Source organism: Sander vitreus, chromosome 4 (assembly GCF_031162955.1).
Source record: "Sander vitreus isolate 19-12246 chromosome 4, sanVit1, whole genome shotgun sequence".
In the NCBI taxonomy this organism is placed as follows: domain Eukaryota; kingdom Metazoa; phylum Chordata; class Actinopteri; order Perciformes; family Percidae; genus Sander; species Sander vitreus.
Genome location: NC_135858.1, coordinates 31,254,477 through 31,269,372, shown reverse-complemented (window position 1 = coordinate 31,269,372; position 14,896 = coordinate 31,254,477). Strand labels below are relative to the sequence as shown.

Here is a 14,896-nt window from a genome sequence, read left to right as displayed (position 1 = left end):
AAATCCAGACAGCTAGCTAGACTATCTGTCCAATCTGAGTTTTCTGTTGCACGACTAAAACAACTTTTGAACGTATACGTTCCACCAAAACAAGTTCCTTCCCGAGGCTATTTTGCAGAGGCACCGTGGCTCCGCCCAGCGCTTAGCACCAACCTTGACGATTGTGATTGGTTTAAAGAAATTGCCAATAAACCAGAGCACGTCATCCCGGAATGCTGTGTGGACTAGCCAGACCCTCCTCCACAGCACGGTGGAGGAAGGTCTGGCAATGCGAGACTACTTTTTACCTGACAAAATACAATACGTTAAAGCTAAAGCCTTGAGCAGAGAAACTCCTGCCCATCAGCCTCGGCCTGGTTTGGCCAGCCAAGGCAGCAAGGCCATCCGAGGCCGGACAAAGTATGCTTGCGGTTGGATTAACCCTGAGATTCTCAGCAACACCATAGGATGGCTGAAGATTGATTAGCATGTACGAAATAGAATAGAATAGAACACTTTCAAATCTGTTTTAAAAAAAATAAAACCTTACTGTACAGAAGTGATGCATCTTACAGTACTTCTGGTTACCCTAAGGCAGGGGTGTCACACTTAACTTCACTACGGACCACACTGGAAAATGAGAATCGCATCAAGGGCCAGACATGTTTAGTTTATTGCTTTTGTTTCATGGAAAAAGTCAAATATCTTTGACTGTGTTATTGCCTATATTATTGTCTCATATAGTCTTCTCACTTAGAGTTTACAGTGTACAGTTTGGTCAACAAAAATGTCGAAGGAAATGCCAAAAACAATCGGAAAAGCGTAGAAAAAAAGCGACAAAAACGTAAAAAGTGACTTTATTGTGAACGTAAATTTTTGTTTGAGCTTGACACATGTGCCCTAAAGCAAGTGACCAATCTAATGCCTTTGCACTTTTGGGGTCACATCATCTTTGCATTTTTGGGGTCACATCAGGTCCACAGTTGTTTCAAGGGCTTATTAATATATAATAATCTAGGCTGACTGGATTTTTGTTTGTTGAAAAGTATGGTAGTATTTGCAGATAATTGTCCATCATCCTGGAAACATTCATGTCTCTGTGTTGACGTAAAGGAATATTGAACCAGAACAGAAACTATTTCCACAGACCGATTTTGATTCATTAATTCTGTCATTACTGTTTTTTTTGCAGGGGGTCATTTTCAGAGGTTTTTATGGTACGAGAGAAGAAAACAGGACAACTGTACGCTATGAAATGTCTGAGGAAGAAACACCTTGCTCATAGCAACCTTGAAAATGAAATCAATGTACTGAGAAGGTACACACACACACACACACACACACACACACACACACACACACATATACACGTACAGGTGATTTCCATTGTGTTCTAGCCAACAGAGAGCAGTGCAGCAGCAGTTTTCTGCCATATGAGAAGTACACATTGACTTACTCTTTAATTGTATTGAATTATACATGTAGCACCTTCTTACCTTTACAACAACCTGTTCTGATTGAGAAGTTTACCAGGGCCGAGGATAACAGGCAGCATCTGCTACACCGTAAACATGTTACAACTGCGACTGAAGCGAGCGGTGATGCCTCAACCTCTTTCTTAACTATTTCAGGATACAGCATGAGAACGTAGTGGGACTGGAGGATTTCTATGAGAGTCGGACACACTATTACCTGGTCATGCAGCTGTGAGTGGACTCATTATTATCACATTTTCACAAATGATTACCTTGGTAGAACCCAATGATGCCAATGGGTCTCCTATTGAGTGTAATTAAATCTTACAATAACAACAACCATATATGGTAAGCGTGCTTCTTTTATATAAGAGTTCCTTTAGAAGTCTTTGTTTTTTTCTTCTTAAATTTACCTTCAAGTCACTGTAATGTTAGAAACATTATTAAAAAAAATCCACTGACATTTTTCCATTTGTTTCCTCTGTAGCTTTAAGCCTGGAATAATCATCTTATTCTACACAGCCTGACTGAGTTTAATACATTCTGTATCAGATTGTTCCAGCTCTTCGTTGAAACTACAGTATATGAGATTTAGGGCCCTATCTTGCACCTATCTTTGCTAGTTTAAGACCGATGCAGTCGTCAATTTCCCGTCCAGTGCCCACGTCATTTAAATAGCAAATGCACCTGCGCCCATCTGTGCGCCCATGGGCGTGCTGGTCTTACAGGGAGGTGTGTTCAGGTGCATTCTTGCCGTATTGCTATCTGGAGGCAGCGGAAAGTGATCACGTCATTGACCAACAAAAACCTGGTCTAAAGTCAACAACGCAGCATTTCATTGTTATTTTAACAGCAAATTAGTAAAATGTGCCTAGGCTCGTGCACAGCGCGCACACACTATGCTTGTTACACACACACAGGGACGCACAGCAGCACACATGCAAAAGTTGAAAATTAAAATATTACAATGTGAAATAGTATTATGATATGATCTGCTCGTGTGCTTTCACTTCACGCACAAGCAGATCAGTTTCTTCTCCTGAAAATCTCTCTTTCCTGCTCAGCAAATCCTCCATCATAATAGCAATGCTCCAAGGTCCAAACGCGCCTGGCTTTTAAAGGGAATGGGAGATGACACTCTGATTGGTTTATTGCATGTTACGCCCAAAACACACCTATGATTAATTTAGACACTAAGTACAACCCCTTTGAACCGTGCGCCTGGCGCACGGAGCATTTTTTCCACCGTCAAACTAGCAAAAGTAGATTTGTACATGCCCACATTGTTGTCCAGCAGAACTCTTTGTTCAAGTAGTAGGTCGACTTGGTTAAAGAAGGCAACAAGATCCCAGAGAAAGATAGAAACATTGATGATTTTCTTTGTGTGTGTGCGCAGGGTGTCAGGCGGGGAGCTGTTTGATCGCATTTTAGACAAGGGGGTTTACACCGAGAAGGACGCCAGCACAGTGATCCAACAGGTGCTGCAGGCTGTCAGTTACCTGCACGAAAACGGCATTGTACACAGGGACCTTAAAGTAAGACAGACACACACACAAATGAACTACATGACCAAATTACCAAAACAAATTATAGTAAAAGAAGTTTAAGCAGATGTTTTGTGAGTGTTTTCTGAAGTACTGTATGCTTTAATTAAATTACACTTTAGGTTTAAATAATAAACAATCCATATAATTAAATGCATTAATAAATGTACATCATTTTCTCTCTTTTCTCCCATCTTTTACTTTGTACCATTCTCTCTCTTTCTCTCTGTCTCTGAGCAGCCTGAGAACCTGTTGTACTATAATACAGATGAGAATGCTAAGATCATGGTCAGTGACTTTGGTCTGTCTAAGACGGTGGAGCATGGTACGATGTCCACAGCCTGCGGTACACCAAGATATGTTGGTGAGTTATTGGGGACGGGCCTATACCTGATATACAATTGTACATTGTACGTTTTTTTTTCCCGTCAGTATAATTCAAGACTAAATTACAATCCACTGTTATGTAAGTGGTGTACCTGTGGTGATGACAAAAAGAAAATGAATCCAGAAAACTAAAAGGAATCATTAAAGTTACATCATACAGTCCATCCATGCATCCATCTTCATCCACTTATCCGGGTTCGGGTCGCCGGGGCTGCAGCTCAATATACAGCGTGCATGCTAATTAAATAGTTGAAAAAGACAAGATTTTACAGCCCAGTCATCCATCGATTTTCTTGTTGTGTATCTGGGTCCGGGTAACAGTGGCTGTAAGGCTAAGTAAGGTAGTCCAGACATCCCTCTACCCAGCAATGTTTTCCAGCTCCTCCTTTGGGGGGGGTGTTCCAAGTCAGATAAGATATACTGTATAATCTCTCCAGCGTGTTCTGGGTCATCCCTGGTGTCTCTTACCAGTAGGATTAAAAGCTCCAAAGAAAGGCGCCTAGTTGGCATTCTGATCAAATGCCCCAATCACCTCAACTGGCTCCTTTTGACATAAAGGAGCAGCAGCTGTAATCTGAGCTCCGTCCAGATGTGCAGAATCTGATTGCTCCTAGATCTCTACCTCCGGCCCCCCTTTTTAAACATGGTAACCACCCTGGTCTCCAGGCGTCCATGGCCCATATGCTTATGAGGGAATTTATCATACTATGTTCAAATGCTTAAATGTATTAGCAGCTGAAAGGTACACATTGTCATAATGACACATTGAAGGTGTTTGATTGTCGTATTTAAACTGTATATGAATGTCAATGGGAGTTGTTGTAGTTGAAATGATTAATAATATCATGTGTGATATAAACGTGCCATCAAGTGAAGAGATTAAGATATTCAAGACTAAATCATGGGATCATAGTAATCATCATAGTAATCATGTTTAACATTTTCACAGTGTAATCTATTACATTCTGCAGCTGGCAGGTATAGGCAGAGATGTTTGTGGAGACATTTTAAACTCCAACAACAACACTACAGATGAACTTTGATGATCCTCTATCACAATAAAAGAAACTTAAACATTCGAGGACATCCATGGTAAAAGTAATCAGTTTTGAACTTCTTGCTCATCGTACCTGCATTACTATTGTGTGTCATTGTACAGCGCCTGAGGTGTTGGCCCAGAAACCATACAGCAAAGCAGTGGACTGCTGGTCCATTGGAGTTATCACTTACATCCTGTGAGTACATTTCTGTCCTCAAACATTAACATAGCACATAACATATACATGACTGTTCATAAATAGTCAATCAGCTACTCCTGGAGCTATTTATCCCACTATAAGCTTACATTTGAAAGTCTACTTTCAATAATAACCTAAATGTCAGAACCCTGAGGTTATGCAGTAAATACTAGGGTGGGCGGGTAAAAAAAATTGAAAATGGTATGTAATGTGATTTTTTTTTTTTTGGGACAATTTAAAAAAAAAATCTATTCATTTCCCCAGAATCAATATTTTTTATTTTTATTTTATGTTTTATTTTTAATTCACCCACATATTTTTTGCTTATACTGTAGCGCTGACGGCGACCACATCATATCCGTTTCCAGCTAAACAGACGAAAATGCAGAAAATCCATCCTCGTGGACTGACGTGATGTGCATTATTCTTAGAAAACAATTCGTTTTGAGAAATGTTGCATGATACATTGTCTCTAGATCCATCCGTTTGTGATGTAGGTGAATGTTGTGTGTGATGTATTAAGCTACTGGGACCTTGAATTTCCCCTTGAGGATCAATAAAGTATCTATATATCTATCTATCTCTAGAAGTGTATTATTCAACTTTTGTTTTTGTTAAAGGAAAAGAAAATCGCAATACTCAATACTATCTAATCGCAATAAATGAAAATGGCAATACAAAGCCAATCGGCGCCCATGTATAGTGAAAGAATCGAATCAGGACAAAAGCAATATTGTCCCAGCCCTAGTAAATACATCAACGTTTCTTTGTTGTTCTTTGTCGTCATTTTTCCATCAGTTTGATACAACCAGAGTTATAGCAAATTAAAACATATATTTCAAAACATAGATGTAAGGGATTTACAAAAGGTTGATATAATGGGATTAGCTGAGTTAGCTCCCTGTCTCTGTGTTGCAGGCTCTGCGGCTACCCTCCATTCTTTGAAGAGAATGAGACCCGTCTGCTTTCAAAGATCATGAGAGCGGAGTACGCCTTCCATTCACCTTTCTGGGACGACATCTCTGAGTCAGGTATGAAAACAGCAGAAAACATTTCACATCTCAGTCACATTTTCTCTTTTGGAATTGTATTCATTCTTATGCATTGCTTTGATGCTAATCCAAATGACTGTGACTTAGTCTAGGACCTGAGCCAGACCCAATAATGGCTATAATTAATATTTTTATAATAACTAAATCAAATGACAATGTTAAAACCTCAACAGAGAATGATCAGCTGAATCTGCAGCTTTACAGAGCTTTATGGGGAGTTTCAGCTCATTGTACATCTGTCTGGCCTGCAACGTTACTCTTCTGGTTCACTTGCATAGTTTAATTTTGGGATGCAGCATGCAGCTGTTTTCAGCTGATAGACCCAGTTAGAACTTAGCTGATGAACAAAGTGGAACATTTAGCAGTTTAAGAATCAGATGTTCTCCTAAAAGAGTGCATGCTGTTTGAGTTTCTGTTTATTCTGTTACTTTGTTACACATTTTTATTTATTATTTTAAAAGTTCCATGAAATTGCATTGCACTGTTGCACTATTGAAAAGAGTGTGTTGGAAGCAAGAAGTGTCATGTTATTGTACAGGATGAGGTCAGCATGCATCTAGTCTCGCATTGCATTCCTCCACAGCGCTGTGGAGGAAGGTCACGCTAGTCCACACAGCATTCTGGGATGGGAGAAAAACGTGCTCTGGTCATGGCGCTAAGCCCCAGACACGACGGTGCCTCTGCAAAATAGCCTCGGGAAGGAACTTGTTTTGGTGGAACATGTGTACGTTCAAAAGTTGTTTTAGTCATGCAACAGAAAACTCAGATTGGACAGATAGTCTAGCTAGCTGTCTGGATTTACCCTGCAGAGATCTGAGGAGCAGTTAACCATAGTCCTCAGAAATCCACCAGAGTTTAGAACGCCAACACAAAGAAAGAGGAAGTTAACGGACATCCGGCCAAAAATTAGGGACATCTGACGGAACTTCTGGTGGCACTGGAGCAATCCCGGAAGTGGAACATTGTCAATAAAGACTAGCATGTATCTGGACTTGCAATATTCTCATAAGTATTCTCAAAGTCTGAAGACGTAGTTTGTGACTTGCCTCCAAAGACTAAAGTCAGCTGTTGTTGTTTAAGGAAATGTAACAAATATAGTATCATTACTATGATCAACTTTGTGTGTGTGTGTGTGTGTGTGTGTGTGTGTGTGTGTGTGTGTGTCCCTCAGAGCTTAACCTAATATAGACAGCATACCTATTCACATCATACTTACATCATCCTCAGCTAAAGTGGCTTGTCCTGTTCGGATTAGGTCAGATATAAATACCGTAGTTAGAAAATGGGCAAGGACAGTTCTCGCTTGCCTGAGGGATTAAATTATCTGCTGGCATGTCAAACATCCGAAAAAAAAAAAAAGGACTGAATTCACCACCTGAGGTTTCTCCCTAAAAGGGAGTTTTTCCTCGCCACTGTCACACTAAATGCTTGCTCTTGGGGGAATTACTAGAATTGTTGGGTCTTTGTATATTATAGAGTGTGGTCTAGACCTACTCTATCTGTAAAGTGTCTTGAGATAACTCTTGTTATGATTTGATACTATAAATAAAATTGAATTCAATTCTTTCTGTGAAGCTGTGCAAATACATATGATGCTACCGGACACATCTTCAGTGATGTTCCTGGAATCATTGGGTGTTTCGGGTCTTTCAACATCATACACCCTCCTCCAGGCGACCCAGCTGAGGCTGATCAGACCCCAGCTTGTGTCCAGTTGTTGAATCTAGCTACTCTACCCCCATGGATCTCCTCTCTTTAGCCATAGCCATCTTGAGGCTTTCTCTGCCGCTTCGGTGGTATTGTGGATGGCTCTTCTCCTTCTCACTCCATCGATGCCTAACACGCTGAAGGCTCTGACCAGTGATCGGGCTGCAAAGCCCCTGCTTCCAACCTCTATTGGAGACACCTTGCTCTCCATCCGGCTTGTCAACACTCGCTAACCAGTCCCTCGTACTTGGCAAGCTTCCTTTCAAAGGCCTCTTCCAAACGGTTAGCTCCAACAGAACCACTTGTTTGGTGGATTCAGACAAGAGAACAACATCTGGTATTAAGGTGGTGATCACAATGTGGTTGGGGAACTTGAGTTGCTGCTCCAGGTCCACCAACAGCTGCCAGTCTCTCGCAGTGGCCAGGATACCTGCAGATGTTTTTGCAGCTGGTCTTGGTTGCTCTCCAGCTCTAATGAAGGTGATGGTTTGCATGGAGGGGCGGGAACGTTTGGCCCACTCGACTCCTGCAGCAATGGCTTCAGCAGTGGTCTTCAACACCTGGTCATGTCTCCACCTGTACCTTCCCTCTCCCAGTGCCTTTGAGCAGCTGCTCAGAATGTGCTCTAGGGTTCCACGCTTGGAGCACACTGTACATGCTGGTGACTCCACTTTGCTCGATATGTGAAGGTTTGATGCGCTGGGAAACACATCATATACCGCCTGGACGAGAAACTTGATCCGCTGTGGCTCTGCCTTCCACAGCTGAGCCCATGTCGCCTTCCTCTCGATCGCATTCTCCCATCGTATCCAGGCACCCTGTTGCCTCATTCCCACTGTCCTGCAGGTTCTCTCCTCCTCTACCGCTGCTCTTGCCGACCTTCCTCTCTAAGGTTTCCACAGTCGAAATTGGCCATTGATCTTGACTTGGCTGGTTTGAAACACATACGTGCCCACTCCATTAGCTTTTCAAGAATTAGCTTATTAGCTTTAGAATCCACCGGCAGCCTGGGACTGACTCTGTGGTGACTGTGAGGTCATCCATAAATGCTCTTATCGATGGCTGGCGTTGAGCTGACTTCGTCTTGGGCCCTCTGCACTCTGGTTCAGCAGACTTTGTGAGCATATTCATGGCCAAAGAGAAGAGAATTACGGAAATGGTACAGCCCGTGATAATTCCGATCTCGATCTTGTGCCAGCCTGATGTCACTGCTCCTAAAGAGGTTCTCATCATGAAGTTGTTGTAATAGTCAGCGATGAGATCTCTGACTCTGCTGGGGACGTGATGTTTTGTCAGAGTGAGCTGCACAAGCTTGTGTGGTATTGAGCCATATGCATTTGCCAGATCAAGCCAAAGCACTGACAGATTGCCCTTGTTCTCTCTGGCCTCTCTGATGAGCTGCGTCACCACACCTGTGTGTTCCAGGCATCCGGGCATTCCTGCGATTCCCCCTTTCTGAACTGATGCGTCGATACACCTGTTCTTTGAGAGGAAGGTGCACAGCCGGTTGGAGACAGCACTGAAGAAGATCTTGGCTTCAACACACAACAGGGAGATGATGCGGAACTGGTCTATCTTCCTGGAGTTCTCCTCCTTTGGAATCCAGACCCCTTCTGCAACTTTCCATTGTTCCGGAATCCTGCCCCTCCTCCAGATGACACGCAGGATCTTCCACAGATGCTGCAGGAGTTTAGGACAGTTCTTGTACACTTTGTACGAAGTGCCGCTTGGTCCTGGAGCAGAGCTTGCTCGTGCTTTCAGCTGCACGCTTGGCCCAGGAGGGTCTATCAGAGTGCTGCATTCCCCCAACTCCTGTTCTCTGTCTGGGTCGCTGTATGTTTCCTTCAGGTGGTGATTAATCTCACAAACTGAACAAAAAAAATAGTCAAAAACTATTTTTACTTTCCCTTCTTGTTTTATTTTTATTTGTGTAGCTGAAGCATCAACATAGTGCTACATTACTCCACTCCACCAGAAAGACCAAAACATACAAATGGGCAGCAACACTGGGACAGTGCAAACAAATGAACACATAAAAGTAAATGCCATGTTCAAAGATGGGCCAGAGGGCAAAGGTCCTGTTGTCTTGTCTTACTATGATGACCAATCTGAGCATTGTATTGTGGTACATGTCTTGACTTGAAGAACTTTAAACTGCAGAAAAATGTCAGAACATTTTTTTTTTTTAACTACAGAGGGTCATCTCATCCTCCTAATGGTCACGGAAAGGACATTTTTTAACATTATGCAACAAAGTTTCCTTTATACAGTACCTGCTGTTATCCAAGGCTCAATGTCCCTTAAACACACAAGCATGAACTTTTCTGTAAATGGGCTTCAGTTTGCACAGACCAGCACTTTACTTTGCACTTTACATGCCTGTGTTCTTTTTTTAAGTTTAGTTTAGTAGAAAACAAAGGTATGTACAGTGCAGGAAGAGGCAGAAACCCCAATGGGCTTCTAATATTATAAAGAACACAATATTATACAGAAAATAATACGACTACATTAATTTAAAGTGCTCATATTATGCTCATTTTCAGGTTCATAATTGTATTTAGAGGTTATATCGGAATAGGTTTACTTTTTATGATTTAATTTTTAAAAAAATACCATATTTTTGTTGTACTGCACATTGCTGCAGTTGCTCTTTTCACCCAGTCTGTTGAGCTCTCTGTCTTCTGTTCAATCTTAGTTGGGAGTCGCACATGCGCAGTAGCTAGGTAAGGACTACTACCCAGTCAGAAGCAGAGTATGAGAGCAGCTAGACGAGCATTATAACGTGTGTTGCAAATTGACTCACATTTGTCACAGAAGTAAAGGCTGGACTACAATAGAGCTGTTTAGAGCAGTTTGTGAACTGTGTTTTCTGTTGGAGATGGTAAGTCCCTTTGGGGTGGACTTTGGGCTTTTTCACTTTGTAAACCTATAATGTGCACAAAAAGATACATAACACAAAAAAGGAAAGGGAAAAAGCCAAAAAGCATAATATGAGCACTTTAAGTAATTACGTGTTTTTTGTTCCCCTGGTAGGAGTGTCTCTGTATTTTGGAACCATACATCACTTTACTGTAGGTGTGTTATTGTATGCTTGTAGCAGATCAGAGTAATGCATTCTAATTAGAAACTAACCGATGGCCATGCCATGTCTCAACAGCCAAAGACTTCATCAGGAATATGATGGAGAAAAACCCCACAAAACGCTTCCTCACCGAGCAGGCACTCAGGCACCCATGGTAAATACACACAAAAACACACACACACACACACACACACACACACACACACACACACACACACACACACACACACACAAACACTAATGCCAGCGACTTGATTGCAGGATTGCTGGTAACGCAGCTAAAGACCTGGACATTTATCAGTCTGTCTATGAACAGATGGAGAGGAACTTTGCTAAATCCAAATGGAAGGTAAGTGCTCTGCTGTTGTTTTATGGATTACTTATATTGCAACAACATTTGCTTTTGTTAGTTATGGGCAACCAACATAAGCTGAGCTAACCATGCAAGATAACAACACATACAGTGTATTTAGCCATATTTTAGCTAAATATAAGCATTTGGAACATACTGAGCAGATTGACAAACCATGGTGAAATGGTTTAAGAAGTTTTTATGGATATTCTAATAGTATTCCAATATATTTTTTACACTATGACAACTTTTCACCATCCCTATATCTCTATAAGGGAAAAAAAACTCCTTGCGTTTTTTTAGCCACCTTTGAAAGCCTACGGGGAAAGTATTTCATATTAAAAAAGACTGTCAAAATTACTTAGTTGATCTAGGGCAAAATGGTTTGGAAGCTAAAGCTTCAAATACAATATCAAGTGCTAACACGTACTGTACTTTAAGTGTTGTCAAATGCTGTAAACTGTAAAAACACTGTGAATATAATTGCATTTGACACTTTGACATTTAATTATGTCATTACCTTGTTTCCAAACTGTAACAATTTAATTGCAGTCAAGTAAATGATTATTGGCACAGTCAGTTATTATATAAAGTCAACCGAGACATGTTTAAGACAGGCTGTCGTTACTAATTCAGACAGATGTGTCGCAGTATAACCTTTTCTCTTTGTGTGGGTATTTCCAACAGCAAGCCTTCAATGCAGCTTCAGTAGTCCACCACATGAAGAAACTGCAGTTATCCCTCACTGAACCCTTCACCTCACACCTCTGCATGCCCAATATCATAGTACAGTCCACCTCCCAGTATGACCAGGAGGTGCTGGGACCCTGCCAAGATGAGGCTGATGCCCTCGACCCAAACGGGAATCCCGTTCTTGCGGCCAATCATCTATTCTGCAGTAATCCTGAGTCGGACAGAGGTCTCTGTCTACCACTGAGAGCCAATCAAAGTGAGCCTGGCAACACTCTAGTTGTTGAAGAATCAACAGAGGTCAATAACTTTCTTTCAGAGATCAATGCGCCTTTCAGGCCGTCCAAGAGGTGAGAGCTGCTAGAAAATTGTGCATGCCAGATTTACTAGAAATATAAGAAAAAAATGAGTTGATAGAATATTGTGGTAATTAAGGAATGGTTGATTATAGCTATAGATGGGAGTAAAGTAAATTGGCAAAGAGATCACTGCTATTTTAATAATAAAGCTAATTTGACTCTCCCATGAGAGTACATCATCCGATGGCACCCCTGAACATTGAGTCAAATTAACTTTCCAAATTCTAAGAAGTTAAAAAAATATCAAATTAGATTATCTTTAAGTAAAACTTATTTTAAATTATTCTTACATATTTTCAGATATGTGTTTACTTTGGACATACTATAATGTATGCCCAAATGTAAACTTATATTATGATGAAATTATTAGATTAACATCTGCAAAATGTATTGGCAATATTGCATCCATTGCATATGTGAGATCATTTATGTAAATTAGAAATAGCCATGGTTCATGAATAGAGCCTTGAGGTACCCCACAAGGGATTATACTGTATCAGTGTCAGCGGTAAGCTATTGGTCCTGAAAGTTTTTGAATAAATATTTCAAGAGTATTTATTATTTTCACATTATTTGTATTTACATTAAATGCAGTGGATAATATACTTCTAGTTTGAGTAATAATTGTCATAGAGATTGAATATTTTTATTAGAACTGTATTGACAAAGTTTGTTATTATTATTATTATTATTATTATTGTTCAAATGCTTTAAAAGTCTATTTATATCTTGAGATTGGTGCAACTAGTTGTTGCACATTTCTCTGGGTGAATCTATAATCCTGGCTGTGTGATGTGTTGCAGCCTGGACGCTGTGTCTCCGAGGAAGGACCAGAAAGTTCAGAGTGGAGTGTGTTCTGTCATGTGATTGGCTGGCTAACCTGAGATGAATCTCATGCAGGTAAAAAGTCATCTCTCTCAGTCAGAATTTAGATGTTGACTAGACAAATTTCTGACTTAAAAAATCCTGTAATTGATACATTTTTATTTGTCTTTTTTTTTAGTTTGTCTCTTGAGTTGACGGCACTCAGCAGCATCCCTCTGGATATAAAGGTGTTGACACATCTGCTGCTCGGCTTTTTCATGTCTGCTGTTTTTCTCTGCTGCAGAACATATGTTCCATTGACGGACACACACAGTATCTGCACTATAAAAAAAACACTTTAACTGTTTATATGTAAATAACACTGCATTAAAACAGACACAAGCAGGAACTCATAATATAATTCATCCAAATTGTGTTATACTGATGACATTTATTTTCTCAAAACTATTATTATGTATTGTATATTACTGTCAACATGTTACTAAATTCCATTAAAATGTATTTGTTTTGAATAGATTTTGGTGACATAAGCAATGTGAAAGCTAATGTTGGCTCCTCACTAGAGTGTAATTAGACAGATTTGGGGTCTGATTTGCCCCTCTCGACAAAGTGTTCCCATTTTCCTATAGTGTGAGGGGTTTACAGACACTCTTAATGTTACCAACTGGATTGGAGTCTTCCCGTTCCTGTAGTGTGAAAGGAACAGCGGTGGAATATTGAGCAGGAACCCGCAAAAGCCAATGACAGCGAGCTGACTGGGAAGCATCACTAAACGGAGGTTGCATACTTGTGTAGAACAGAAACATGGCAGCCAACAGCGTGAATAGGACTTTTGTCTCCCCAGCCAGATGGACAGCAGAAAAGCTTGTGGAAGCTTGTGGAATTATGGCAACAGTACTGTATGAGTGCTTGTTTGATGTCATCCTTTTTTTTCCGGTGCAAAACAGCACACGTAACTGCAACCATCTGACGACGATTCTTTGAGCTCCCAAGTCCCTGATTGCCACTCTGAAACTGTTTAGTTTAAAAACCGAGTGTGTGATCCTGACTGAATCATCTGGTGTGTTCGTTCTTACTATTAAAATATTTATTATCGGTTAAATCTGATGTTTAAATCGGTTAAGAAAAAATATCCTCTAGTGTGCACCTGGCATTAATAATTATTTTTTGGAGTTGTGTTTGACTGATGTGGCTGGACTTTGAATTCCAATGGCTTAAAGGTTTTTATGAAGCTGATAAGTTGACTCTGAAACTTCAGAGTCGTGTCATTTGTATGCTCTGTATGTCTTTTTATATCTACTGTTGAACACTATAACAACATATTGGAATGTACCTTTAGCTGTAGTGTTTGGACTGGACCTTGCAGGCTGATTTTTAGACATGTATTACTATTTTTCCATTTATGCAGGATTACATTGGTGGACTATACATCCAATTTCCACTTTACACAAAGATGGTTCTTTGTATTTATGAGATGAAACTTTATTTTGAGGTGGAGTCATTCACACACAGCAACGTGCTGGGTTTTCTATGATATTTACATAAGTGCCACGAGATGTTGTAAAGATGCTGCCAACACTAGTGATGTCATGAAGCATTCTGAATTCACAAATGTAGCGACATTTTTTTTTTTTTCTTTTCACATTATTTTCTCAAGTAAGTAGGAACCAGTCTTTCTGTCTCTTGTGATGAATGCATAGCTACAGTGTCATGTTGGCCTCTCACATGAAGCTTAAAGACATGCATCAAAGTATTAACAGGTTTTTATTTAAATATTGTGGATTCTGCACAAACAAAAGATGCAAAGCAGAAAATAAATAATGTAACATTCACCCTTTTTAAAGTTCTGCAGCACAGACGCATGTTCACAGTGGAGGGTATCGTTGCTGAAAAATAAAGCTTTGTGTTGGCTCCTTGCTGGAAGTCACAATCTGTGCTTTTTTTTCTAGATTCAATGCTAAATGATGAACATGATATTGATGAACTCATATCAAAATGTTTCTGCACAAATATTAAAAATGTAATTATATAATGTGAAAATATTGATACTTTCAAAAGGTATTAGTGGATATGTGGATTTCTGATCGGTAAATGAAACCATTAAAGTACTCCCCCCTATGTTTCACTAGTCTTACATACATATATACCAGCAGTTATGATATCTAACACGTTATAATAACATACCTTATTAATGGAAAATTGATAG

The 14,896-nt window shown here is 40.2% G+C and overlaps 1 protein-coding gene across 1 annotated transcript in view; it reads left to right on the top strand.

The window, feature by feature from the left end:
- The window catches only part of camk1ga (calcium/calmodulin-dependent protein kinase IGa), a 23,057-nt gene extending 8,249 nt beyond the window's left edge, over positions 1-14,808 (top strand). Inside the window, exons 3-13 of the mRNA XM_078249323.1 lie at positions 1,172-1,297; positions 1,611-1,685; positions 2,851-2,989; positions 3,239-3,362; positions 4,545-4,620; positions 5,542-5,654; positions 10,540-10,618; positions 10,726-10,813; positions 11,504-11,856; positions 12,669-12,765; positions 12,869-14,808. Coding sequence (XP_078105449.1) covers positions 1,172-1,297; positions 1,611-1,685; positions 2,851-2,989; positions 3,239-3,362; positions 4,545-4,620; positions 5,542-5,654; positions 10,540-10,618; positions 10,726-10,813; positions 11,504-11,856; positions 12,669-12,732 — 1,237 coding nt within the window. The 3' untranslated portion in view covers positions 12,733-12,765; positions 12,869-14,808. The remainder of the gene's footprint in view (positions 1-1,171; positions 1,298-1,610; positions 1,686-2,850; positions 2,990-3,238; positions 3,363-4,544; positions 4,621-5,541; positions 5,655-10,539; positions 10,619-10,725; positions 10,814-11,503; positions 11,857-12,668; positions 12,766-12,868) is intronic.
- Positions 14,809-14,896: the final 88 nt, after the last annotated feature.